This window comes from Nilaparvata lugens, chromosome 1 (assembly GCF_014356525.2).
Source record: "Nilaparvata lugens isolate BPH chromosome 1, ASM1435652v1, whole genome shotgun sequence".
Classification (NCBI taxonomy): Eukaryota; Metazoa; Arthropoda; class Insecta; order Hemiptera; family Delphacidae; genus Nilaparvata; species Nilaparvata lugens.
In genome coordinates, this window is record NC_052504.1 from 15,258,221 (window position 1) to 15,286,208 (window position 27,988).

The following is a 27,988-nucleotide window of genomic DNA, read 5'->3' on the forward strand; positions in this document are numbered from 1 at the left end:
GGTTATTGTGCTATTGTAATATGTAATGAGGAACCTTGTGTTTGTTTTGAAAGTTTTCAAGTAAGATTATTGTTAATCAAACTATCTCAACTTCATAAAAGCTACTCACTAAAATTTTGGCTACAAAAATACTATTGTTAACGGCTCTGTAAATCATTACATAACTTGAAGGAGCCTTTCCAGTTAATTCTTAAGGCTTTGGTTTTGTGTTGAAATGCCTTCTTTTTTATTCAATCTAACAAATTACTTATAGCTTTGTTCAGAAGGTTGATAATTAATTTTCTGTATAAAATATGGTACTGTCTGAATGGGATAAGATTCTTTCCGCTTCACCACAAGATCTTTCTGAACAGGATAAAGAGGAGTTTTTTGAAAAACTTGCATGGACAGATGTAGATATCAATTTATCTCATGATAATGTCATTCAATTACTGCGAATATCTCAAGAGATTTTAAAATATAAAGGCGAACAAGTAAGTCTGTTGTAATTTACATTATACTTATCTACACTTTAGCTTTATTTTTGGTAAATCTTTACTTTTGGCCGGGTCATCGATCACGCTATTGGAATATTATTATTTGTAGGCCTACTTATTAATGTACTGTAACCCAAGATGGCCCGAGTTGGAAAGCTGCTTTGGATCCCCGTCAGTCTGCATCGAGGCATCGTCTCCAGTCTAGCAGCTGCTCTTGGTTCTTCTTGACATACAACAATGTATGTCACTGTGAGAATGACAAGATTTTTGAAAAGTAAACTTTCTATCATATGATAATAACAAGAAATGCTGCTCGAAGAGTAAATGACTTCAAAGCTGGAAAATGGTCCTTTAAAACCATACATTTTTCATACCTGGGTTTTGACGTGAATAGTGCCAATAAAGTGAGTGACGAGATAAGACAGAGATTGATTGCTGGAAATCGTGCCTACTTTGTGAATATTAAATTAATTACCTCTCAATCACTATCTAGAGCAACCAAGCTCAATATTTACAAGACACTGGTAAGATCAACAATACTGTTCAGAAACCTGGAATTTCACCAAACTGAGAGTTTTTGAAAGGAAGATTATTAGGCGCATATATGGAGGCATCAATGGCAATGGAGTCTGGAGGAGACGGTCAAATGATGAAATAAATGAAATTCTAAAGGGTGAGGATGTGGTACGATTCATCAAATCACAAAGATTGCGCTGGGCTGGTCATGTAGAGAGAATAGCGGACCAACGAATGCCAGAAGCAATTTATAAGGCCCGGATGGAGGGTAGAAGACGACAAGGGAGGCCACGCAATCGATGGAGTGATGAAGTGGAGGATGATCTCCGGAGAATGGGAGTTGTGGCATGGAGACAAAAGGCATGTGACCGTGACGTGTGGAGAGCTCTAGTGCGAGAGGCTAGAGCTCTCACATGAGGCTAAAGCTCACATCGAGCTGTAATGCCAGAAGAAGAAGAAGAAACTTTCTATCCATAACCATTCTATCCTGAACGATAGTAACATGTCCCCAAAGGAGCTCTCTATGCATCAAATTAGGCTTCTTTAGTGGAATGCTTCTTAAGTACTTTTTACTTCCGAGCACTTGTGAGGCAGTTCTGGTCGACCTGTCTGTCTCAGCCGTCTAACCTGCCTCAGGTTAATGGCTCTTGACATCTTAAGGCACTCCTTATAAATGTGATGGTTCCAGGACAGTCTTTCAGCAAGCCAGAAGACAAGCTGTTTGACCGGTTTACCTGCAGCTGCATGCCTCTTCACTGAACAGACAAGGATGGATTCCTTTTCCTCATTCAGCTTCAACTTGTTTGTCTCAAACAACAGCTTTGCCTCCTCAACCAGACTGAAACACCTGGTCTCACCTGTTCCACAGATGAAGCCCTGGCGATCAATGTGGTGTCGTCCGCAAAGAGTACAGAACCCTTGCTGCTTGTGAAGTTGTTCATGAGCAGAATAAATAACAGTGGGCCTAAAACAGATCCTCGCGCAACTTCATAGTTCACAATTCGCAGTCTGGAAGTAGCACCACCAAGCTGAACCACCTGCCCTTCATCCCTCAGTAAGGACTCCACCGTTTTAAGGACTATGCCACACAGGCCATGTACACATCTGAAGTTAGATGATCAGGAGTTCATTGGGCACACATTCAAAAGCCATACTGAGGTCACACATCGCAAGGGCAAGAGAATCCCCAGCCTCAAAAGCACTTTGTATTTGGAGGTCAATGCCAGCAAAGCATTAGTGGTGTTACATCCATGTTGAGATGGGGTCAGCAGATTATTGCCTTCGAAGAACTCCAGTTGTTGCTTCATCTCCGTTTCTATAACTTTTGAGAATACTGGAACTGTAGAGATTGAACTTTATTTTGCAGGGTTATCAATATCTCCTGTTTTGTGGATGGGCACGGTCCTGGCTACTTGGAGGATTTCAGCCAGGGAACCTTCCAGACTCGTAACAACTGTTTATGGCACCATTAATTTAGCAGAAATAATAAAACATATGTCTGCTTAATATATAGATAATATAGAAAGATGAAATTAATCGAGTAGGCCTATTCAATATTTTGTAGAAACTCAAGGTACCCTTTTTAAAAACATTATTTTATTACTCACTACATGTTTCGACTTATAAATACCATTTTCACTTGAAGTGAAGTTACTGCTTCAGTTATAAAATAAAGTTAAAAAAAAGGGTTCTTCGATTTCTAATTTTTACATAAAAAAGAGTAGCCCTTACCAAAATAGTGAATACTGTAATTTGAAATTACGGTAGAAGATCTATTGGGCAAAATAAGGTATATAAATAAATTAATGACCATATAGACCAAGGGTATTGTATAAGTTCCATACTGTATTAAATAATTCACTGAAACTTAATTGGAGGTTTGGTAATATTCTCTACAATGGTGAATTAATGAATTGTTTTTGCAGGTAGAGTATCTAGTGAATGAACTTGACACTTTAGCTGCAGTTCAGAGCGATGATACAGGGGGAAAGAGAAATATTTCGGACCACGCAGACGTCTCTCATAAAAATTATGGTTTGTATAAATACTATCATGCCTATCAATGGTCTCATGTTTCTGGTTCTTTAACTTTTAATAAGATCTTATGCTCATTATGAATCTCTTGTAATGAGTTTTGTCTTCTCTTCAGATACCAATAGCGAAGAACTGGCCCGAGCTCAAATAAAAAATGAGGAGTTATATGCTGAGCTGCAAGAAAAAGAACGAGATTTTCTCAATGAAAAACGGCAGGTTGAAAAGGTGAGTATTGTCTACTTTCCACAGTTTCTTATTAAATGCTATCCTTGCATCGTTAATTGTTGAAAATTATGTTGTTTTTTTTTTATTTCTACTTTTACTTTCCTTGCCCTATTACCATAGGTAAGGAAAGTATTGCTTTCCGAAAAAATTAAGGTACCCCAATTTCCAAATTTCTATACGTTTCAAGGTCCCCTGAGTCCAAAAAAGTGGTTTTTGGGTATTGGTCTGTATGTGTGTGTGTGTGTGTGTGTGTGGTGTGTGTGTGTGTGTGTGTGTGTGTGTGTGTGTGTGTGTGTGTGTATGAGTGTATGTGCGTCTGTGTACACGATATCTCATCTCCCAATTAACGGAATAACTTGAAATTTGGAACTTAAGGTCCTTACAATATAAGGATCCGACACGAACAATTTCGATCAAATGCAATTCAAGATGGCGGCTGAAATGGCAAAAATGTTGTCAAAAACAGGGTTTTTCGTGGTTTTCTCGAAAACGGCTCCAACGGTTTTGATCAAATTCATACCTAAAAAAGTCATTGATGAGCTCTATCGACTGCCACAAGTCCCATATCTGTAAAAATTTCAGGAGCTCCGTCCCATCTATGCAAAATTTGATTATAGATTCCCAATTATCAGGCTTTAGATACAATTTAAACAAAAAATTCCAAGCATGAAAATCGAGCATGAAGATTGAGCATGAAAATCTTTTCAATTAATGTTCAGTAACATTTTCACCTAAAATTGAAAATAAACACGAAATTTGAGAAAATGTTATTATTTCAATTACAAACTGTTGGCAACTGTTGATTCTATTAAATCATTCACTATGAAGAGATAGCAAACTTCGTGTGTCTCCAGCCTTATTGTCCTGTCACCAGCTGGCTTGGATCTTTGAATAGTAGACTTGAGATGCGTGGGAGCACTAGCGTCAGATGATAAATTTTCATAACGGCAAGGAAAGTTGTGTGAGTGCGCAACACCACATTTTTGTATTTTGTCGTGGTGTTGTTTTCCGTTGTATTGTAGGCCTATTCAATTTTGTAATCTTTTGAAACTGTCTCACATTCTGTAAAATATACTTACTATGAGTTGATCTTGAATCATCTCATTCTTCTATGATAATAAGATTGTACAGAGTAAATATTATATTTAAGATTGAAAATAATGTAGGCTAATTAACACCATCGATCATTAAAATGATTTATCGTTATAAACATTTGTTTCATAGTAAGGTTAACGCTTAGTGAAATGTGTGCTGATGATTAGATTTGCTAGAATAAATAATATGAGAAGTAATTCATGCATCTAGCTCCTAGGTTGTGAATATGGTACTCAACTCAACCTTACTTTCTAGGAAGATAAAAGTAGTACTTGGGTAAATACGTCATTAGATAGTATGTGGAGATAAGTGAGTTTACTATTGCAAATAAGCCATTGCTTCTTCTATTGTAAATAATTCATGTCAATTTATATACCTTTAATTGATTTTAAAATGTGCAAGTAAACTTTATCATATTTGGTAATAAAAATGAGTCTGTATTGTTGATTTCAGCTCACTGAGCAAATCACAGTTTTGGAACAGGAGAAGAATGAGGTTCAAAGGGAACTGGCCGCTCTTCAGAGAGAAACCAGAGAGCTGCAGGAAGGAAGAATGCGCTCTTCTTCGCCGGATATGGCCTCTGAAAAGGTTCAAGAGTTAACCGAGGCTGTCCGACAGAAAAACAAGCATATCACTCAGTTGCTCTCAGACATTGAGGTATATTTTGATGTTACACTGTTTATGAATATGTGCCAGTTGTATAATTTTGAATTGTTAATGTTTACCAGAATGTTGACGTTGGGTTTTATGTAGTTTGTGTATTCATTTTCAAATGAAAATATAAATTCAATACAACATATCTATAAAATTATTTTTTGCCAGTAGTATAATTTCAAATTAGTTTTGAATTGTTAATGTTTATCAGAATATTGAACGCTGGGTTTTATGTAGTTTGTTTATTCATTTTTGAATGAAAATATAATAATTTCAATACAACATATCTATAAAATTATTTTTTTCTTACCCAAAAAATCAGGGATAATTATAGATTAATAATTAAGAAGACCGTAGTATTTGGTTGTTTGTTTGTAATTAGAAGTAAGAAAATGAGAATAATAAAAAAATAATTAGTAAGCTTTCTCTAATATTGAATTGATGCACACCAAAACTAAAATTTTAATTTTCTTTCTAGATTTTTCAGAATTAATAGTGTTGAAAGTCGCTCAACTATCATGCAATATTCGACATTATGAATTATTGACAATACTGCAAAACTCGCATCTTATCATTTAAGTTATTTAATGTACATAAGAATAGAACAACGAAACCCAAATCAAATCATATTGAAGGATTAAGAATGATAGAATAATCAAAGGCATTTTGTTTTAAAATAATTTAATGAACAAAAATCTACTTTTAATGTTGACAAATTCTGTTACAAATCACGGGTATATACTAGTAACGAATAATATACTTTCTGAGAATAAAGTTTTCTTCTTTAATAAGAACTTGCAGATGAGTTGATGTAAAAATGGGTGATCAAAGTACTTGCTTTAGGAATCAACATCAGTGTGTAACATCCTTTTTTACTAGCAAGTTCATGCAGCAATGGCTCTGAAAAATACATTGTTTCCAATAACTACTAACCAACTCAACCAATAATTCTTCTTTCTGTTTCCTTTTCACTTCTTCCTTCTTCGATTGCAGACAATTGAGAGAGAAAACACTATTCTGAAAGAAAAACTATCGTCAGTGAAAGACGAACTGGAAGATGCAACACATCAGATGACAAAGCTCGCTGGCGACTCTACCAGTCTCCATCATACTGTAAAAGAACAACAATGTAAGTCAAAAAATGCCTTCAAGTATCATCCATGAGAACCATTATTCCGATGATACTGATATTAAAAAATAACAATGGGGCTGTAATCAGTGCACTCCAATAATTGTAGTTAGTTTCGAATTTCAGGAATAATTATTACTTTGAATGCACTCGCTATTTTCACAGTAATTTGAAAAACTCAGATGTAAATGCCTCTCTTGTTTCTGTGAATTAAAAAGTTTTAATAATTATAATAGTGTAATTCATAATATGTATAGTAGTGTTAGTCATAATACAGGCATTGTCTCTAATTTGAATCTTTCTCAGTTAATATTTAGTATTGTGCAAAATTGTACAATAGAATCAATAAACTAGTTGATCCGTTGAATATACTATTGCTCCATTATCCAATATGGATTGTGCAATATTGTATACAATTGGAGTGATCCATGGTCTAGTCTCTAGAGGATATAGTGCTTGCTTAGCAGCCTCGAAATACCTGGTTCAAACCAAGCTATGAAAAGGGGTTTTAGGCAGTTCACTCCCGTGTTATCAGATGGGCACGTTGTATTGTCGGTCCAGGCTGATATATAACAATCATGAGGCCAATTGATGGCTAAAATTATATCCTGGCTAGGTGGGACCATCCACTAAGGAACCCACCAACAAAAATCCATACGAATTTACTTTTTTTACTAAATGTAGTATCTAAAAATGTGTATTTTGTTTCTTGATGATTGCAATATCGTTTTCTCTTCTCCAGTACAGATAGATGAGCTGGAAGAACAAAATGTTGCTCTGAGGAGACAAGTCAGCGAACTTGTCGCTGATAAGCACAACACAGACGATCAGTTGGACCAGCTAGGACTTGCACTTGATTCTCGTTTACTGCAATGGCAGGTGAGCTCGTTTCCTCACCAAAGATCTTGGACATTGATCATTCATAATTGGAAGTTGAAATCAATCTATGAAACACATCATAAAATATATTACTTTCAATTGCAATATGGTGGTGAAGCTTTTTATTAGTTGGCGTACTTCTGAATATTATGGCTACAGATACTACATCGATAAAATATATTAGCAGGTAATCTTAAATCGTAAATTAAAAGCTTGACAAACTTGAAACTTGACCTACTGGAATATTGAAGAGTTTAAAAAAAACCTATAACTATCCTCGGTAAATTAAGAATCTATATGCAAAATTTCAAGTTAATTAGTCCAGTAAATCAGACGTGATGATGCGCCAAACATGATTTTCCTATCCTGCTTGTGTATAAGCCAATTATTTTCTTCATTATATTATAGATTATAGATAATTACCACATATGCTAAATTTTTTAAAATCACATTAGAAAAGTAAATCACATTACAAATCACTATTGATACCATTAGAAGAGTCCTATCCATTGTGCATGAGGAGTGCTTTAACTTGTGTTGTTGACTCGACTTCCCCTTTTCCATCCATCCAAAGCCACCTCAATTAAAATTTATCAAGAAAAGGCTCGCATAAGAATGTTTTTCAAGTTTTTTAAGTTGGAATGAGATGACTGTATAAGATATTGGTATATCATCATTCTACTTTACAGGATCTTTTGGAGAAAAAAGATGCAGAACTGAGAGAGTTGAAACAACAGCTAGCTCTATCCTCCTCTCAAACACCTGTTCTGCAACTCGACTCACATGCCAAGCAAATTGCTGCACTCACTCAGGTATAACATCAATCTTTTGAATTCTTCAAATTAATTTTTTTATAGAATTCCATTATTTTTTTATCGTTCATTTACCTATTACAAATTCTTTCTTCTCAACATTTAATATGAAACTATTATCAGGTTTATTAATCCTCATGAAATCATTAATTAATACTGTAGGTACCAGCAGATCTTTCAGCATTAATTAAAAGTGATCTCAGCTTTCTTTAATAATTGAATTTTAATTCTAGGCCATCGAGAAAAGAGAAGATCAAGTTGAAGACCTTCAGAAAAAGCTTGTACAAGCTACGGACGATCTCAATAAAAGCGCTAATGTTTTGGAAGAGTATAAAGAAAAGTTGAAAGAAAAGTGAGTATTTTTATTTCCAAAAAATTTGAAGCACATATCAATATTGTTTGCAATCAGCCAATTTGAATAAACGAATAAGTCATGGAATTTAACAAAGTCAGATCAATTAAAAATCACAACTAAATTTTGTTTCATATTCCAAATCTTAAATACTCATTCCTGGTTTGTGGTTGAAAAATGAGCTCATCTTCAGTGTCAGTTCAAAATCTGACAACATTGCCTATTTAAAATTTTTAATTTCCATCATATTTCAAGGATATCTTAAACATTGAAGTGGTATTCAATTAATTTCTATTTCTTCGAAGGAATTTGAGAAACGGAAGCAAAGAGCCCGAAGTTGTGAGAGAACTGCAAAAGCAAGTATCTGATCTTAAGTCGCGATTGTCGATAATGGAGCAGAGTGTAGAGGACGCTGAGAAGGAAGCGCAGGCCAAAGCTGAAGAGGTGAGTGAGAGGAGATAAGTAGTATCAAGTTGGAACGGATTCTCGAAAATGTCCATTTGACTTTATTGTATTTGAGAGCTATGGATTTCTTTTGCAAGACATTAATTGTTAGAACTTGGAACTTACAACATATAACTGTAACAAAACGCCTATTAATTCTGTAGCCACTCAGCCGTTTTTGCAGCCGGGCCATTATCTTAAATATTTGCAATTAAGTTGATTTATGTCGATGGTCCTCATTGTAACCATTCTGTATATTTCAGATGCCACAACACCATACCTCTCTGCATATCCATACTTTTTCACTATTAAAATTAAACTTGAATTTTAAAAACACTTATGGAGTAAAAATGCACTTAACATTGGTAGTGACGATCGTTTCGACCTGTTGTTGGTCATCATCAGACTGTAAGAATCAACTCTATTGTCAAGGTTACTAACGCATCCACCAACCCCCACCACCACCTATTCCTCCACCTTCCCTTACCTCACATAACCTTGACAATAGAGTAAATTCCTACAGTCTGATGATGACCGTGCAACAGGTCGAAACGATCGTCACTACCAATGTAAGTGCATTTTCACTCCATAAGTGTTTTTAAAATTCAAGTTTACCCATAACTCTATTGAAAGTAAATAAATTATTAATTTGAAATCATTCATAATTATGAATGAGCAATTCTAGAACTCTATATGAATGAAACATTACTAGTACAATGAATTTCACAGGTGAGCAATTTGATAATCCAGTTAAGAGAATATGAGAGTGGTGAATTTGGACTGAACGAAGCCATGGAACAGGTGCGAGAACTGAGGCAGCAGAAAGCAGTCCGAGACAGGCACATCGAACAATTGGTCCAAGCTGGCAATCAACTCCAGGAGGAAGCTAATCAACTTGAAGAAGAAAATCTAGCTCTAAGGTATTCATTTACTAATTATTGCTTCAAGGGATTCCCATTTATTCGTTTATTAATACAATTACAACTCCTATAGCTATGGTCCATGTGATGAAATTGAATTTGAGAAATTATCCTTAATTTTATAGTTTCACTTTTCTTAGCAAATGGTTGATGTGAGGTTCTATATTCTATAAGGAGCTAAATTAATTAATTTCCAGTTTTGATTCAAAAGTAAACAAGTGGATTTATTAATTCAAAAATTATCAACTTTCTCATTTTATGTCAATCTTATTGTTTTCAATTTCCTTCAATTTTGAAAGGGATAAACTTGGACTAGACGTGGAATCAGTGGTGAGAATTGAAGGAGTGATTGCCAGACGCCAACGAGATCAGAACAAGATCGAGGAACTATCTCGCCAAGTTGAGAACGCTAATGATTCTCAAATCCAACTAAAACTTGAGGTTAGTTCAAAATTATAATGAAATCACTCTCTGTCGTAAAAATTTAATAAAATATCCAATTCACACCATTCATGTCAGGAAATAATAATTCCTTGTACGCATTTAGAAAATACATTTGGCGATTCTGTTAATACTCTTTGGTATTATTCTAGAATAAATACAGATTGTTTAATCCTTGTATTTATCAGTTTAATAAATCCAAAGTAGCCCATTGCGGGCGTTCTAATGAAGGTGTAGAATTTATGATCTAGTAATATGTGAAATTACGAAATTTATTATTAGGAAATAAAACTTCGAATTATCACAATGGGTGCTTTCTTTGGATTTTTCTACGTACTGTTTTTTTGTGTTGATGTAAATCATATTCTTGGATAAATATATCCCTGATCAACATTTCTTTATGTTGAAACTTCACCGTGTCATGTAGATTGCTCGTAATTTATTTCAGTAGACAATTGCTCTTCATACCATTTATTTATATTGTTGAATGAATTTTTCCGTTAATACTTTGTTGAATTTTTCATAGAATAACTGAAACTATAGTTTTAGTCATCATAATCTAGAATCCGAACTTGATGGTGTATATAATCTACATGAATAAGTTCACATTTTAAACATTTGTGAGCTTCTCATTACTTGTTTTCAGAATAGAGAACTCAACAAAACAATAACTTCTCTTCAAGATAAGTTGAAGGACCTTGGATTGCAGACCAAAATTGAGTTGGTCCTTCCATCAATACCAGGTAAATCTCTTCCCATTTTAAACAATAATAAAGAATGGAATTATGTTAGTAATTCAATACCCACCTGGTTTCTTGATAATACCCATGCCATAGAGGAATGATGGATTTCCTTATTCTTATTCTATGTTCATGGATTTCTTATTCTTATAACCATGTCAATGTTTTTGTAAATAGTAATCTGATTTCTGATATTTTCAATGTTGCCATCACAATGAATTCACAAAAACATTTCTGTAACAAGCTTTTCGAGATAGATTTACAATAAAACATGAAATTTAATATAATTTTTTAACACCTAAGCAAATTGAACACCATCGATTCAAAATATTTATTGCCTTTCCACCACTATCAATAGGATGTAGACAGTTAAAATATTGATATCAACTTTATTACAGAGTTTTATGATAGTTCAGTAAGCCTACTTTATTGATTGATTGATTCTTTATCACAAATGACAATGTATTGCCAGGTCTTGCAAGACCCATTGCAATTATAATTTCTATTTTTGTGTTAGGTAATTCTAAATTTCTGCACCTTCATAACCTGGTGAATTATCCAGTTGCTACTCTCTCTATTATCAAGCAGTTATTGACTTCATCTGTCAGGCTGTCTATATTATTGTACTGTAAAAATGAATAATATTGTCGAATTCTGTATATTTCAGAAAAAATTGACGCTGATAACGAAAAAGAAGAAGCCCAAGCTAGATTGAAAGAGATGATTGACGAGAATGAAGCACTTAGGAAAGGAATGCATGAGATTTTGGATAGTATTCGTAGTCATGACGGTAATTCATTATTCAACTTCAGTAATTATATTTTTTGTTGTTTTCCTGAGATTACACATTGGAATTGCCGCCATCATGTTTGCCATCGAAGACCAATTCAAATAGAACTATTCTATGCTATTTTATCTGTTTAAGAAATGTAGTATTAATTAATAATTTTCAAGGGTTCGTTTTCTAGTGTTTGTTTTGGTTTGTTGGTTCATTTTTAAGTGTTTGTTAGTCCACCTACTCCTCATTTATTCATTAATTTCTCTACTAGTCTTATCTCCTCTATTTATCCGACCGTAATCCTGTATTGCTCTATCAACCTCGTAATTAGCAATAGTGTCATTTAATGTGAATTAGTGTATAAGCCAGTAAATATTGTAACATACATAAATGAAGAACTCAAATCCAATCTAATTTAAACCTCTATCAAAATCTATATCAATACATTTTATATGTTGTATTTTTTCTTTAGGGCTACTTTTAATAGTAAATCTGACTTACTGTTTGATTAGATAAAATTATTAGAATTACTAATTATTATTATAAGTTGGTTAATTTAATAGTGTTGTAAAATAATTTGTTGTACTGTTTAGTTTGGTAAAGCTATTAGCATAGTCTTTGTTTATTGTGTTATTTCATTAGTGATATAAGTGATGCACTGTAACTGACTATACATCTCTAACACCATCATCATTATCTAGCAACCAGCTCATACTAGACTTAAAATACTTATGTTGAATAAGTTGTATGGAATAAATTGAAATTAATATAAATAAAAATATAAACCTCAGTAGCCTTTTAAATTATTTTTTTTACAATATGTTTCGGCATTAATGGCATTATGCCATTATGGCATTAATGTCCGAAACATGTTGTGACAAAATAATTTAGAAGGGTACTGAGATTTATATTTGATATGTTGTTTGATATTTTTTCTAGCTTCCAGTTTGATTCACATTGAGTCGGAAGGCCTTGAGAGGTTGCTGGAAGCTTTGGACTCGCGACATGTGAGTGGCTGGTATCACCCTGCCATGCGGCTGCAGGCTCAGCTCAATACACTCTATGGCATCAATGCTGCTCTTCGAGAACAACTGCACATTTCAAGGTGAGCTACTTGTTCAAATATTTGAAATAAGTCGAATGAAAGATTGACTTGATTCAATTAATTTATTCGTCATAGTTAGTAAAAATAACAAACACACAATAGTCATACATAATGAACAACGCACTACATATCAATACACCATATAGGCCTACTCAAAGTCATGCATTAAATTCTACTTTCTAATTTTTAATTGGAACCTAGATATCCAATTTAGACCAATGTTTCTAGAATACAATGTATTCTAGATACCTTGATTTAGACCTCTTTGATCCGGTTGCACAAAAGCCTGTTAAATTTTAATCATTATAAACTTTCAAAAGCTCAAGACTTGAACTACTATCAAGGTCATATGCCAATTTGACTTGAAAAACATAAATGTTGTTAATAATTTTTATAATTATTAAATTCCACAAGAATCAATCAGAGAAGGCTGTTTTGAAAAGAAGGTTTCTCTGATTGGTTCTCGTGGCATTTAATCACCATAAAATTCAACAAGCTTTTCTACAACCGAGCCTTTGCATCTATATTCTTTATTGATTCATACAACAAGTACATCATCAAAAATGATAGGATGAGAAAAAATAAGGTAACCTTGTGCTTTTCCTCTCTCAAATTTAGATAAGGTTACACATAGTCCGAAATAGGTTAAGTCTTGTAGTTTTTATCTAAAACTAAATTCCCACAGTGACTGGAAATTATCATACGACCATATTTTCTACTCAAACCCAAATTACCACCTCCACATTACATCATAATCTACAGTTCTAAAATTAATCAAAATTCCGTCTTCATACTGTAAGGAACTAGTCTGATCTTTATTTTGAGAGTCTCAACGTTTCTTATTGGTTTGTTTCCTAATGTATGTTGGATCAAATTCATATTCTATCAGTGAACAAAACTGTTCTATCAGAACATCTCAGAAGAAAAATGTTTAAATTTTGATAAAAAAGTCTATTGAGGTCGTATCTTTCAAGTTTAACACTCCATTATTCCATTATTCTCAAACATAGACATAAGTTATGATTTGAAGGGACGGATTCAAGGATCCAAAGGTTCAAAGAACCTCACACGTCAACCGAAGCTTATTGTGTGTCCCAAGTATGTTAGTTGGGCAAACCAATAAGTGTCCTGTGTCCTTTACAAGATCAAGGAACATAGACATAAGAAAGTATTTACTTTCACTTACCTACTTACTCTTAGGCCCGTATTACATCAGGACACCAGGCTGGATTACCAGTGGGTCACCAAGTGTCAGAGAGAGTCGCAAAGCATGATTTCTTATTGCGTCCACTACACTAGAGACACCAGTCTCGCTGGTGTTCCAGATTGCTTCCTTGTTTTCACTGGTGTCCAACTGGCGACACAGCCTGGTGTCTCAATGAAATACGAGCCTTAGAACATCCATATCTTGTATTGGAATAAGAAAATGCCGACTAAAATTCGTTAGAGTTCATTCATGTCTGTGGTGAGATCCACTTTAGACTGTCAGTAATCCTTGAAAATAACATTATTACTTCCCATGCAACCAAAATCTGACAGTTTCAAATGAATCTTATTTCAATTTATTTATTTTTATCTAATCATTCAGAATCACACAACTTTCAGAAGAATACTTCAGGCTTGCGCCCAAAACGGTTCCGATTCTAATTTATACAACAGTCCAAATGTAGCCAGGTTATGTGTCACTTCAACATTTTCCAATAACACACTCTAATTTACAATATTCAAAACACACAAAAATAGTTTTGAATAAAATGAATTATATTGAAAATTTATGAAAATTTCAAACTTTGAAAAACTTTAAAATTTTGAGGCCGAAAAAACAAACACACTATTTAGAATTTTTTACAGGTGTACGTACCATTGAAGTCAGCAAAGCGAGCAGTTTAAAATTCATTGTTGTTCAGTGCTCATTTATTTTTACAATTTGCACAGAGAAAATGAGACTGAAAAATTGGCCGAACTGCAGAGAGCTGTCACTCGCATCGAACTCATGGAAAAGGAGTTGATGAACGCCAAGTTCAAAAATTGAAGATGATGGAAGGCAAGCGAAAAATGAAGAAGGTGGCGGCGACCAGGAGATCATGGCTTCTTCCCGTCTTCCCGAGTCCGTCAATTCCGACAGTAATCAAGTTTCTTCTCCAAAATCAACAAGCCTTCCTAAAGGGGCAATAGAATTCATTGATAAACTAAAAAGTCATCGAGCACTCTCAAAGAAGGCAAGTCATCAATATGATTTACCAATATTTATTTATATTAGTCTACACTATTTTCGATGATATTGAATTTGAATGGTTGGAATCGGAATATCTATAGCCTTCAATGATGAAAAAACATTATTATAATAATCCAAATCTAGAATGATACGGAATTTTACGAATTTATTAAAAATCAATTAGAAATAGCCAGTTCTATATAATTTGATTGTACTTCATAAAGTTATGCAGTTATGAGTTCATTGGAAAGAAGTCAATTATGAATAATATTGAAAAATAAGAAATCGTTATCGTGAAGTGAAAAGAAAATATTTCAATTGCTTAGCTCGCTGTAATTGACAATGATCTAGTGCACAATGTTGAACATGAATTATACGGTGAGGCATAATTGGATTTCTCAACCGTTGGATCTCTACACCCGTTGGATTTCTCAACAAAATCCTTAGCGGTAACCGTAATTATACTCAATTATTTAACGTAATATCTTCAATTAAGGCTTTATATTCAACAGACAATTTCTTCAAGTATTATTCCACATGATACAACAATAGTACAATATAGGCTAGACCTTCACTTAATAGTGTCAGTACTTTATTAAAAAAAAATTTTTTAATCTATATTTTTCAAATTGTACTCAAGAAAAATGTTCTCAAATTATTCATACACAATCTAAATTGCAAAACAAACTTCTTGTTGAAAAAATTGTTTATAGTTCTTGATTTTTTTTTCAACTGTGATCGACTTGTTCATCAGAAGTTACTCTCAATCTATTTAATTATTATTGGAACATTTGTTTTCAATTCCTATAAAACAGCATTATGGTCAAGTTGAGTTGAAATGCTAGTTGGAACGTAAAGTTAAAATTACTTCAAGTCTTTTCATTTCAAGCTGGAATGGAAATGGTTAAGTGGAAAAGCCAGTAAATATTGTAACATACATAAATGAAGAACTCAAATCCAATCTAATTTAAACCTCTATCAAAATCTATATCAATACATTTTATATGTTGTATTTTTTCTTTAGGGCTACTTTTAATAGTAAATCTGACTTACTGTTTGATTAGATAAAATTATTAGAATTACTAATTATTATTATAAGTTGGTTAATTTAGTGTTGTAAAATAATTTGTTGTACTGTTTAGTTTGGTAAAGCTATTAGCATAGTCTTTGTTTATTGTGTTATTTCATTAGTGATATAAGTGATGCACTGTAACTGACTATACATCTCTAACACCATCATCATCATCATCAACCAGCTCATACTAGACTTAAAATACTTATGTTATATAAGTTGTCTGGAATAGATTGAAATTGAAATTAATATAAATAAAAATATAAACCTCAGTAGCCTTTTAAATTATTTTTTTTACAATATGTTTCGGCATTAATGGCATTATGCCATTATGGCATTAATGTCCGAAACATGTTGTGACAAAATAATTTAGAAGGGTACTGAGATTTATATTTGATATGTTGTTTGATATTTTTTCTAGCTTCCAGTTTGATTCACATTGAGTCGGAAGGCCTTGAGAGGTTGCTGGAAGCTCTGGACTCGCGACATGTGAGTGGCTGGTATCACCCCGCCATGCGGCTGCAGGCTCAGCTCAATACACTCTATGGCATCAATGCTGCTCTTCGAGAACAACTGCACATTTCAAGGTGAGCTACTTGTTCAAATATTTGAAATAAGTCGAATGAAAGATTGACTTGATTCAATTAATTTATTCGTCATAGTTAGTAAAAATAACAAACACACAATAGTCATACATAATGAACAACGCACTACATATCAATACACCATATAGGCCTACTCAAAGTCATGTATTAAATTCTACTTTCTAATTTTTAATTGGAACCTAGATATCCAATTTAGACCAATGTTTCTAGAATACAGTTTATTGTAGATAGCTTGATTTAGACCTCTTTGATCCGGTTGCAAGCCTGTTAAATTTTAATCATTATAAACTTTCAAAAGCTCAAGACTTGAACTACTATCAAGGTCATATGCCAATTTCACTTGAAAAACATGAATGTTGTAAGTAATTTTTATAATTATTAAATTCCACAAGAATCAATCAGAGAAGGCTGTTTTGAAAAGAAGGTTTCTCTGATTGGTTCTCGTGGCATTTAATCACCATTAAAATTTAACAGGCTTTTCTACTACCGAGTCTTTGCTAATAAAACTAAATTACCACAGTGACTGGAAATTATCATACGACCATATTTTCTACTCAAAACGAAATTCAGATTCTCAGCAATTCTCAAAAATAACATTATGACTTCCCATACAACCAATTCTGACAGTTTGAAGTGAATCTCCCGATTCATACCATCGAAGTCAGTAATGTAAGCATTTAAAAATTCATTGTTGTTTAGTGCTAATTTATTTTTACAATTTGCACAGAGAAAATGAGACTGAAAAATTGGCCGAACTGCAGAGAGCTGTCACTCGCATCGAGCTCATGGAAAAGGAGTTGATGAATGCCAAGTTCAGAATTGAAGATGATGGAAGGCAAGCGAAAAATGAAGAAGGTGGCGACCAGGAGATCATGGCTTCTTCCCGTCTTCCCGAATCCGACAATTCCGACAGTAATCAAGTTTCTTCTCCAAAATCAACAAGCCTTCCTAAAGGGGCAATAGAATTCATTGATAAACTAAAAAGTCATCGAGCACTCTCAAAGAAGGCAAGTCATCAATATGATTTACCAATATTTATTTATATTTAATATTTATATTAGTCTACACTATTTTCGATGATATTGAATTTGAATGGTTGGAATCGGAATATCTATAGCCTTCAATGATGAAAAAACATTATTATAATAATCCAAATCTTGAATGATAGATACGGAATTTTACGAATTTATTAAAATTAATTAGAAATTGCCAGTTCTATATAATTTGATTGTACTTCATAAAGTTATACAGTTATGAGTTCATTGGAAAGAAGTCAATTATCAATAATATTGAAAAATAAAAAATCGTGATCGTGAAGTGAAAAGAAAATATTTGAATTGTTAAGCTCTCTGTAATTGACAATGATTTAGTGCACAATGTTCTTCAAACATGGGGAACATGAATTATACGGTGATTCATAATTGGATTTCTTAACCCTTTGGATCTCAACACCTGTTGGATTTCTCAACAAAACCCTTACCGGTTACCGTAATTATACTCAATTCTTTAAAGTAATATCTTCAATTAAGGCTTTATATTCAACAGACAATTTCTTCAAGTATTATTCCACATAATACAACAATATTAAAATATAGGCTAGACCTCCACTTAATAGTGTCAGTACTTACTTTATCTCTATTATTTTAAACTTGACTCAAGAAAAATTGTCTCAAATGATTTATACACAATCAAAATTGCAAAACAAACTTGTTGAAAAAATTGTGTATAGTTCTTGATTTTTTCAACTGTGATCTACTTTTTCCTCAGAAGTTATTCTCAATTCATTTAATTATTATTGGAACATTTGTCTTCAATTCCTATAAAACAGCATTATGGTCAAGTTGAGTTGAAATGCTAGTTGGAACGTAAAGTTAAAATTACTTCAAGTATTTTCATTCCAAGCTGGAATGGAAATGGTCAAGTGGAAAAGCCAAAATCTAAATAATTATTCTATGAAACTTACAATAGCTGTTTACGACAGTATACATCAAGTGATTTGATTACGGCTCAATTCCTCCAATCCAATCTGATCTATTGCAGGCTGAAGGACAGTTAGCTGATGGGGATCAAGAAGTATTGAAACTGATGGAAAAAGTGACTGGAATGGAAGAGATCATGAACGAGACAAACGAGCGCTATGACTCGGACAGAGAGAGTTGGCAAAAAGTCAGAGCTGGCCTTGAAAAGGATTTGGAGATTCATTCAACAAAAGTTTCGTCGCTGAGTAAACAATTGTCTGAATTCAAAGATCAGTGGGAGGCTATCGAAAAAGGCCCTGATGAAATGCAGAGGAAAATTGCTGAAAATGCTATGCGGTGAGAGCTTATTTCAAATATATCCATTGAATATTTTCATGTAAATGTTTTGTTGAACTCTGAATTGTTGTAACTAGTTCATTCATGCTGGGCCACCAAAACCAAGAGGGGTCAAATATTGTTAATTAGTTGATTTTGTCTGAATTCTATTGTTGCGCTCAATTCTAGTATTATCTCCATTGGTAAAATTTGAATTTTGTTTCATTTCTTTATAATATCTTAGTTGCTCTAATTATATTTTATGCCTCTATTAAACCTCTATTTATTCAAAACTTGTTATCTGAATAAACTACTCTGGTTTGCACAGAGCCATTTGCCCATGCAGACAATTTCCGTATAAGTCATTAAGCTAAGTGACGGTTGCACAAAAGCCGGTTAAGCTTTAATCGTGATTAATTTCACAAGAACCAATCAGAGAAGCTGTCTTTTCAATTTTCAAAAAAGCCTTCTCTGATTGGTTCTCGTGAAATAAACCACGATTAAAATTTACAAAAGCCGGTTAAATTTTAATCGTGATTAATTTCACAAGAACCAATCAGAGAAGCTGTCTTTTCAATTTTCAAAAAAGCCTTCTCTGATTGGTTCTCGTGAAATAAACCACGATTAAAATTTAACCGGCTTTTGTACAACTGGGTCTAAGTGCATTCATTATCTCTCTTATATTGTTCTTATATGTTGTTTCTTTGATACCGTGTTTGAATAAATAAGGTTTTCACTTTGTAAATTGCGTTTTTTAAATAAATAACTTTCTGTTAAAATCTCTAAGATTGGGTGATCTGACTGCTGAAAATGAAACGTTGAGAAGAAAACTTGAGTCAATACAAGACATTGACAGCAGAATGAAAGTTGAATACACTAGTCTACAGGAACGCTTCAATGAATCAGAGTTCAAAAATCGTGAGGTTACAGGACAGTTAAAATGTGAAAAGGTCAGTAACTATTATACGATGTGAAAACATATATGCTATAATAAATCCATTCATATCATATTGATTTGAAAGTTTTAAGATCATTTTCAAAGATTGAAGCTGGATTATCAGTGAACATGAACGCCTCAGTGCAAATATAATTACCATGAGCTCTGATTATTGAACTATTCCCACTGAGCACGGCTGAGCGAGTGTGTATAAGTCTGATTAGAACTAAAGGAAATAATGTTCTCACTGTACCGGACACATTAATGATACTGATATGTGAGAAGCCAGCTTAACTGTTTCAATAGAGTAGCAGAGTGTTTCAAAGGAGATTAGTGAGCGAAATATCGCTACTACTAGTAATACTATAAATACCTTATACTATGAATCAACTATTCAACTGAGGTTATGTTACTCTTATTCATATATTCGCTTCAATAATGAATAACAAAATAATGAATAATGAATAACCCTCTAAATGTCGCTATAATAATAAACTTCTCTGCAGGAAATATTACAAACTGAATTGCAGCGATGTCGTGCTTTGTTGAACGATTCTGTTCTATCATCCGAAATGGAAACTGTCAAAAATGAATTGAATATGCTTTCTGGTAAACATCGAGGCCTCCTCAACAAATTGACTAATTTGGTAAGTATACATTAATTCAGTCTCGAATACAATTAAAATTTAATCGACAATCAACGAGAATATTATTTTCACTCTCCAAATTTGTTAATGATTGCTTCCAAAAAGTAGTTGTTGCTATACTCCGTACAAAATTTCTTCTGACTTGAAGAAATATGCGGTGCAGAGGTACGGAGGCAGATTAGCCAATTACAGTGATGAATGGAGTCATAGGTGGAAGGAAGCGCAGTTTATTCATAGACAATAGATACAATGCAGGTAAAAACAACAGGCATTCGCCCAAAACTGCTTTAAACCTTGATTTGGAATACACAGTCTAAAGGTTATGTAAACGATAACTTAATTCACACACTATTTTGAGTCCAAAAGATGTTGCCAATTTATCGATTAGAATCAGTCAAATTTGTCTATTAGAATCAGTCGAGTCAGTGCTTGCAGAGAGGAAAAATCGTAAGTTTAACATGAGCGCTTGAATACTCACTAGAAATTAGATAACGCTGGCCGGTTCAGAACAGAAACAATGCCGCCGTTGTATCCCTGCCGCTCTATGCCTTCTCTGCTGTGCATGTCCATCCCAAGTAAAAAGTTATTTATACAGAGTATAATGCAACAGTTCTTACTACTGTCAGGCCTACATGAAATCATTTCTACTCATAAATACTGTTATATTACAGTAACAGTTGTTAATATATCTCCCCCAGACGGCGGTATGCCATGGGGAATAAGCCGACATTTTGTCTGCACCTGTTTATTTAATGTAATGAATATTTATTATTGTTGATATTTATATTGTTTAATATTGTTAATAATTACTATCTAATGTTTATTACGCATGCAATTGTTCAATAAATGCATTTATTTATTTTATTTTTGTTACTATAATTGAATTAACTCATCTCTAGAACACAAAATTGTAAATATAGATGATCATGGAGTAAGACATAATTAAAATTGAGGTAGATTCATATTCCTTGATATTGGAGTTGAAGCTTGATTTCTCTGTGACATCGACTCTGTTTTAGGACACAACTGGAAAAAATTTCGAGAAAAGACTTCAAGAGGAAGTGGTGTATTGGCAAACGCGTTCTAAAGAAATGGAGAATGAGCTGCTTATTCAAAAGCAAAAGGATATTGCTTCTCAGTATAAAACTCAGCAGGAAGTAAGTTTCTACCGCACTATTACACATTAATTTGTTTATTTTAACACTTATGATCTCTTATTAACACTTTATAATGATTAATTTTAAATGAATCAATTCAATTCTCATATCATTATAACTTGGCAATGCCTACTTATTTGCAATCACTATCTGTGGTGATGAAGACATTATTTTGCCCCACTAAACTCATAATAAATTTTTGGGTAACAAATATTGAGAGCCTCATGTTGCAAAATTTATTTCAGACGGAGGACTTGGTGAAAGCACTGGCTGAGCTCAATATAAAAGAAGATGTGAACAGATTGAAGGTTGAACACATTGAGAAAATGAACAATCTGATGACAGGTAAAAGTAATTCTATATAATCATACATAATAGATGGGGTTTTTCAATTTAATAATATATTATTAGATAATTTTTATAAGAACAATTTGTATTGTTATAGCATGTTATATGTAGCTTTAGTGTGATGTTTTCCGAAACAATACTTTACTATACAAATCGTGTGAATACTCACTACTGAATTCGATTTTATTATTCGAATAGCGTCGAATAACTTATTGTTATTGAGTTCCTTATGTTGAAGTTGTCTACTTAAAGTACATGAAACGCATCTGTTGGGAGTATGTAACGCACTCAGGAATGAGTCCAAATTTAAATCTGTCCAGAATTTAAAAATTCTTATGCGAAGTTCAGGCAATATTTTGCTAAGATTAGTAGACCCTAGTTTTCCCCTATCGAGTGAAATCCTAGTAAATTAATGGTCTGAAAATGATATGTTTTTAAAATTCTAGAACAAGTGACTGAAACTGAGTCAAGACTGAAGCAGATAGAGCATGATCTTAGAGTGTTGTCGGAACAGAATCTTGCTGCTCAGTTGACGGAAGCCGAATTGAGAAATCAACTTGTTCACTGTCCTTCTACCAATGAGCTCGCTGAACTCAAACAGAAATCTCTGACCTTGGAAAAACAACTGGTGAGTAACTAAGGGTCGTATTCGCAAATATTGCTTTTTGGAAGTATTTATCTAGTAAAGTAAACTTCTATGAGCTCGAAATGAACTTTTGTCTTATAGAAATTGAGGTTTTTCGTAGTGAAGGATATTTGGAACATCACTCTAGAATATTATGGCAGTTTTATATTTCGAGCTTGTTTTATTTTGAAATTGATGTTTCTATAGCAAGAGATTTACTTGGTCTTATAATGGCTGCTACCCATGAGATTATCAATTCTAGTCTTAAAAATGGTCAACCGATTCTTAAACTATCCTCATTGAGCACTCTTGAGTATGGTCAAGTGCCACTTGAACTATTCTTATGGAAGTCTTAGAGCACTACTACTATAAGCATGCTTGATGATAAGTCAATGGATACAAAATTATTTTTCAAGACGACTTTGTCAAGACGGACTCCTCAGCTGAAAATTGTCTTATAGTAAAGCTCACTTTCTTAATATAGCGATACAAGTTTATCGATTCGGTCCTAAGTCATATTTTCAATTTTTTAGATCTTATAATAATGCATTCCATTAATGGAATTTCAATGGTTTTGCTATGAATCGGATGTCACACAAAGAGGATATTTGTAACTAACCAGCTAATCTTTATTTTTCAATCGTGTGACGTAGAAAGAAATTGAATTGAATGATTGAATAAGTCTTTCATAACAGTTCACATACGATATTTTTGAAAAATTTCTTATATAACTTGAATAATTTCAATATTTCACAGAGCGAGTTCAAAGTGGAACGTTCAAAACTTGCCCAGGAAGCTGAGCTAGCCAGAGAGCAGCTTTCCACTTACGAAGGCCTCAGGAGAATCTCTGATTTCCGACACGACGCTTTGCAAAGGGAAATTTTAGATCTCACCGCAAAAAGTGACGATAAAGCTACGATAGGTGAGTATCAATAGGTTTAGATTTAGGCGATATTCACACTCTTAAATAGGCTGTATTTACATGTCACAGTGTTTTGGAAAATCCTTATTGTTTATGATTCTAAAAGTAAAACACCAACAAAACATAATTTTCATTCACTCAATCTAGAACGCCAACAAAACAAAACTTTAAAAAAATGTCTTATTGATGTATTCTGCAATACTCTATATCACATTTAAAATTCATTTCTGAATTCTTGATTAAGTTACATCTAGAATTGTATTACTTGAGTTCGATTTCACATGAAATCAACATAGTCCCACATTTCTTCAAACTGTTGATCGATAATCTATAATATAATAAAGGAAAGAACCGGCTTATACACGTACGAGATTGGAGAATTATGTTTGACGCATCATCACTGAACTACTCAGCACCATCTGAACTACTCAACTGATTCAATTTTTTGCATATTGATTCTCAATTTACCGAGGATGGTTATAGGCCTATTTCAAAATCTTCAAGATTTTAGTTTGTCAAGTTCAAGTTCTTAATTAGACTTTGCGGAGCGGAGCACGGGTTACCTACAGTACTAGTTTGTTAATAAAACATTGCGTTTGTTGGGATAAGCACAGTTCATTAGTACTGGGCTTTCAATCAACACTGTACTTTAATGCTGGGCGTTGGTTAATAAGAACATTGGTGGCGGATCATTTAATCATTATCATCTGTTTCAAATCTTCAGTTGACAGTTGAGAGCAAAATTTGGCCTACGATACCAATTACTTTCGTGAAGCAGCTGCCACATATTCGTGAGATCAGGGCCCTGATTCATAAAACTTATGTCACGTAACACAGGAGAATCACCATTCCAATTACATGCTCAATATAGCCGATAAAATCAACTGTTCCTGTATTACAGGACTTCTAAGTTTTTATAAAACAGGGGCCTTCTCACTATACTAAAAAAATTATGTAGTTTTGCAAGAAGCATTTTATTTATTTTTACATAACATTACTTGTAATATCAATATGAAATATTAATGTTGTTAGCGTGTTCCTTAACGAAAGGTCACACGCCTAGTCTCAATATATAATTCAAGCCGTCAATGTGTTACCAAAGCCTCACAACTGTTGTAATATACTACCAATAGTTAGAATTTGCAGAAATAATCCCATAAATCACATAAGATCCCATAAATCACAACCCACATGTTATAGAAGCATCTCTCATGTCATATAATCATGCATTATTATCAAATATTGGAACTGCAATCAATGCAAGAAATATGGATATACTCTAAAATAAGTATTGTGTCCTTCCAATATCAATTTAATTGGTCATGTTCATAGAATAGTTGTACATAGAGTTATCCAATTATTGAAACTCAATTCTTAATATTATTCTCTTGAATTTTTTCCAGGTCGATTAACACGAGAAGTGACTTCTGCACAGATGCATGAGATGATGGTAAAGGAAGAATTGAACAAACTTCTCAACAGAATTAACAGTCTTGAAGGTTACATCAGAGAGTTGGAAGTTCGGAATAAAAATTTGGACGAACAACTAAATAAAGAAGCTAATAATCATATCGACAAATACAGGTACACAACAAATAGTTTTTCTCCACGTACTATTGAAATTCGTTATTTACCATCTGTAATAGAATACTAGAATACTACTTTTTCAAATAGATTAGTTATTGTATGTAGGAGTTATCTACTGCAAAGAAGTTAACTTACAAAGTAGTTCTTCTTTCAACTACCTTCTAGAGTGGTGTTTACTCTCTGGAGCAGGATACTAAACTACTAATTTTCCTTCCTAGGGAGTTATTTACTAGAGTACAATTATCTTACAAAGTAGTTTGCTTACTTCTTCACTTCCTAGGGACTAAAGTTACCTCATTAAGATAACATATGAGCTTATGCGTCTAACATCTGAGCGTCAGCCATTCAAGATCGATAAAAGGTTACAAGTTATGTTTAGGCAAGCATTTTGAGGCAGAGGCTCATGATGGAGTAAAACTTGAATAATATTATATTGCTTTAAATGTGGGTAAAGGAGGAATGTTATGTGAATTATGGGAGAAAAAGGTCCATTTTGTCTCTAGATACAAAAAAAAACTATCTTCTATCAATCAGATATTCCATGTATTTTTACAAAACCAAAGACAGCCAGTGATATATCATATTTAATTTGGCCAAAATGCATGCGGTTTGCTTCAAAGAAGATGTAGCAGTCAAAAGATGTACAGGTTAAAGAAAAATGTTATTTTGGTTAAAATGGAAAATACATTTGAAATATATGTGGCGCTTTCTGCTGGTGTTTATCACTACTGTTGCGACTAAGCCCTTAGTACATGACTGTACAGTCGTCATCTCAGTGAAGTCAGTCATTTAATGATATCCAATGTCCAATCTATTTCCTAATATCGGATGGAACTGTCTGCGCTGAGCGTAAATTATTAGATTATTTGCCAAATTATTTCACTGGAAATCACAGCATTCTAGTTAACAGTCCTTCAAGAATTAATGTAGAATTATTCTAGATAAAAGTACACACTTATGACGTCTTTATTTATTTGCAGATCTCTAATAGAAATAATCCATGACCTGCATCAAAGGTACGTCGGTAGTTTACCACTGGTGACAGTCGATACTATGGGCAACGTGATTGTCCATCTACAGAAAGAAATTCTTCTCATGAAAGAAGTTGTTATGTCAGAAAAGAAAACTACTTTTGAATTGCAAAACTCTATCATGCATTCGAATTCTCCAGACATGAAGATAAATTCTCGCATCCAGGTAATTATTGAAGCAATAATTCTTTGTACCTGTTTTACACATGCATATCATGCTAAACAACACGAGCGTTTGCAATTTATGTGTTAGTTTACTGTTTATGAAAACTGCGTGCCTTGACTCCATGTTTTATTGATTGTGGTATTGATTTTAATGTTGTGTTACACATTGTGACAGCGTCCATTATTCATTATTGAATTAACATAAGAAGTAATTTTGGTGTTTAAGAATTTTCAGATCATGTTGAAACCAATGTCACAGCCACTGAATGTTCTTATAACATTCAATTTCAATATTTAAAAAATAGGCAATCATTAATAAAATTATGAATTAAAATAAATAGCATTATATTATTAATGAATGGATGCCAACTATTCAATTTCGTATTAGAAATGAATACCATATAGAAGTTGAGTTAGTCAACCCACTTCGATTTTATCAATCTGGATCTCAATTGTGTTTACTGTATAGTATTCAGATTTAATACCCTTAAACCCTTCCTTTTAAATTTAACTGTAACTCTTTTCCTTATCAAATCTAATTATTCTATTCATGACAAGACTGAATTCTATTTAAACACTAATAATTTCCAGCAACCAATTTGGTTTGAATGAGATGAAATTTTGATACCGTTTCTTACTGTTACCGTTCGTTACTTTTTAACTAATAAGAATTAATTGTGTGCTTGCGCGGCAGCCTAGAGATCCACGCTCAAACTCCCTTATCACCAAAAGGTTTTGAACGTGTTTTCGGATGATCACGTTAAACTGTCGGTCCCAGCTGAAGTATGACAGTCGTAAGGCCCATTGATGGCTTATATTAGGTGAGGTGGAATTTCCGTCAGGAATTCCCACCAATAAAATCCATACGATTATTATTGATATTATTTTGACTAATATGACATCAATTCAAAATGCAATATTATTCATATACTTTTGACGAAGATATCCATATTATGGATTTTGTAATCCAATCTGATTACAAAAAAATTAATTAACTTATTTTGACCGATTGTGAATGTTGTTCAACACTTGGATAGAGCACTTTAATTGTTTGTGTTGTTGTGTGGTGTGTTGATATTAATTCAGAATTTTCATGTTTACACTGTAAACTGCAAACAATTTTATTTTCATAGATATTTTTACTTTTTCATTTATGTATGATAAGTTTTCAGTACAGCTTTGCTTGCTTGTGATTTTTGTAAATCGGAAATTCACATACACCATCACACAGATTAAATTTTAATGTGCAACTAACTGTACCTGAACTTGAAACCTCTCATTATTTACTCTCTTCTTTCTCTATTTCAACTATAACGAAATAATCGAAATACTTCTGGGAGTTTCTGGAGGATTTTCATTTCATACGGGTTCTGACCACAACAATAACACAGGCAAGTAAGGTATTCTATTCTTGAAAGAATATACTTGTTACGAAATTGAACCTTTCACACCACCAGGAGCTCAATCAGAGGATTGAGATAGAGAATCTCCAGTACAGAGTGAAACACGCTGAAGAACAGGCACAGAGACAAGAGAAGCTTTGCAGAGAAATCCAGCAGGAATTGATAGAGATGGATTCGTCTTGGGAGAAAAAGTTGATGATTTGGGAACAAGCTCAGGTATCCATCATAATTACTGCAATCCAACGATTGTCCTCATTTCAAAATCGAAATTATTTAATTTAAGTATTTATTAAATTATCCGTACATAATATGTACAAAAGTATTAAATTATTCGTATATAGTATTACACACTCCGTTCTACTCTAATTTACTTTATTCTA

The 27,988-nt window shown here is 33.3% G+C and overlaps 2 protein-coding genes across 2 annotated transcripts; both read left to right on the forward strand.

Annotated features, from left to right (window-relative positions):
• Positions 1-17: 17 nt before the first annotated feature.
• On the forward strand, positions 18-14,815 carry LOC111046143 (centrosomal protein of 290 kDa). The gene is made up of 15 exons (XM_039431647.1): positions 18-473; positions 2,918-3,026; positions 3,142-3,251; positions 4,800-5,003; positions 5,994-6,129; positions 6,872-7,008; positions 7,698-7,820; positions 8,054-8,172; positions 8,478-8,616; positions 9,346-9,536; positions 9,836-9,977; positions 10,624-10,720; positions 11,385-11,507; positions 12,435-12,600; positions 14,536-14,815. Exons 1-15 carry the CDS (start codon positions 294-296, stop codon positions 14,630-14,632), a joined length of 2,073 nt encoding a protein of 690 aa, XP_039287581.1. The 5' UTR covers positions 18-293; the 3' UTR covers positions 14,633-14,815.
• LOC120349518 (centrosomal protein of 290 kDa-like) lies at positions 14,685-27,920 on the forward strand. The gene is made up of 13 exons (XM_039419889.1): positions 14,685-14,724; positions 16,309-16,474; positions 17,220-17,499; positions 18,533-18,807; positions 19,574-19,736; positions 20,230-20,370; positions 21,390-21,527; positions 21,773-21,872; positions 22,322-22,503; positions 23,257-23,422; positions 24,826-25,006; positions 25,990-26,206; positions 27,663-27,920. The coding sequence occupies exons 1-13, from the start codon at positions 14,685-14,687 to the stop codon at positions 27,888-27,890; spliced, it is 2,277 nt and encodes a 758-aa protein (XP_039275823.1). The 3' UTR covers positions 27,891-27,920.
• Positions 27,921-27,988: the final 68 nt, after the last annotated feature.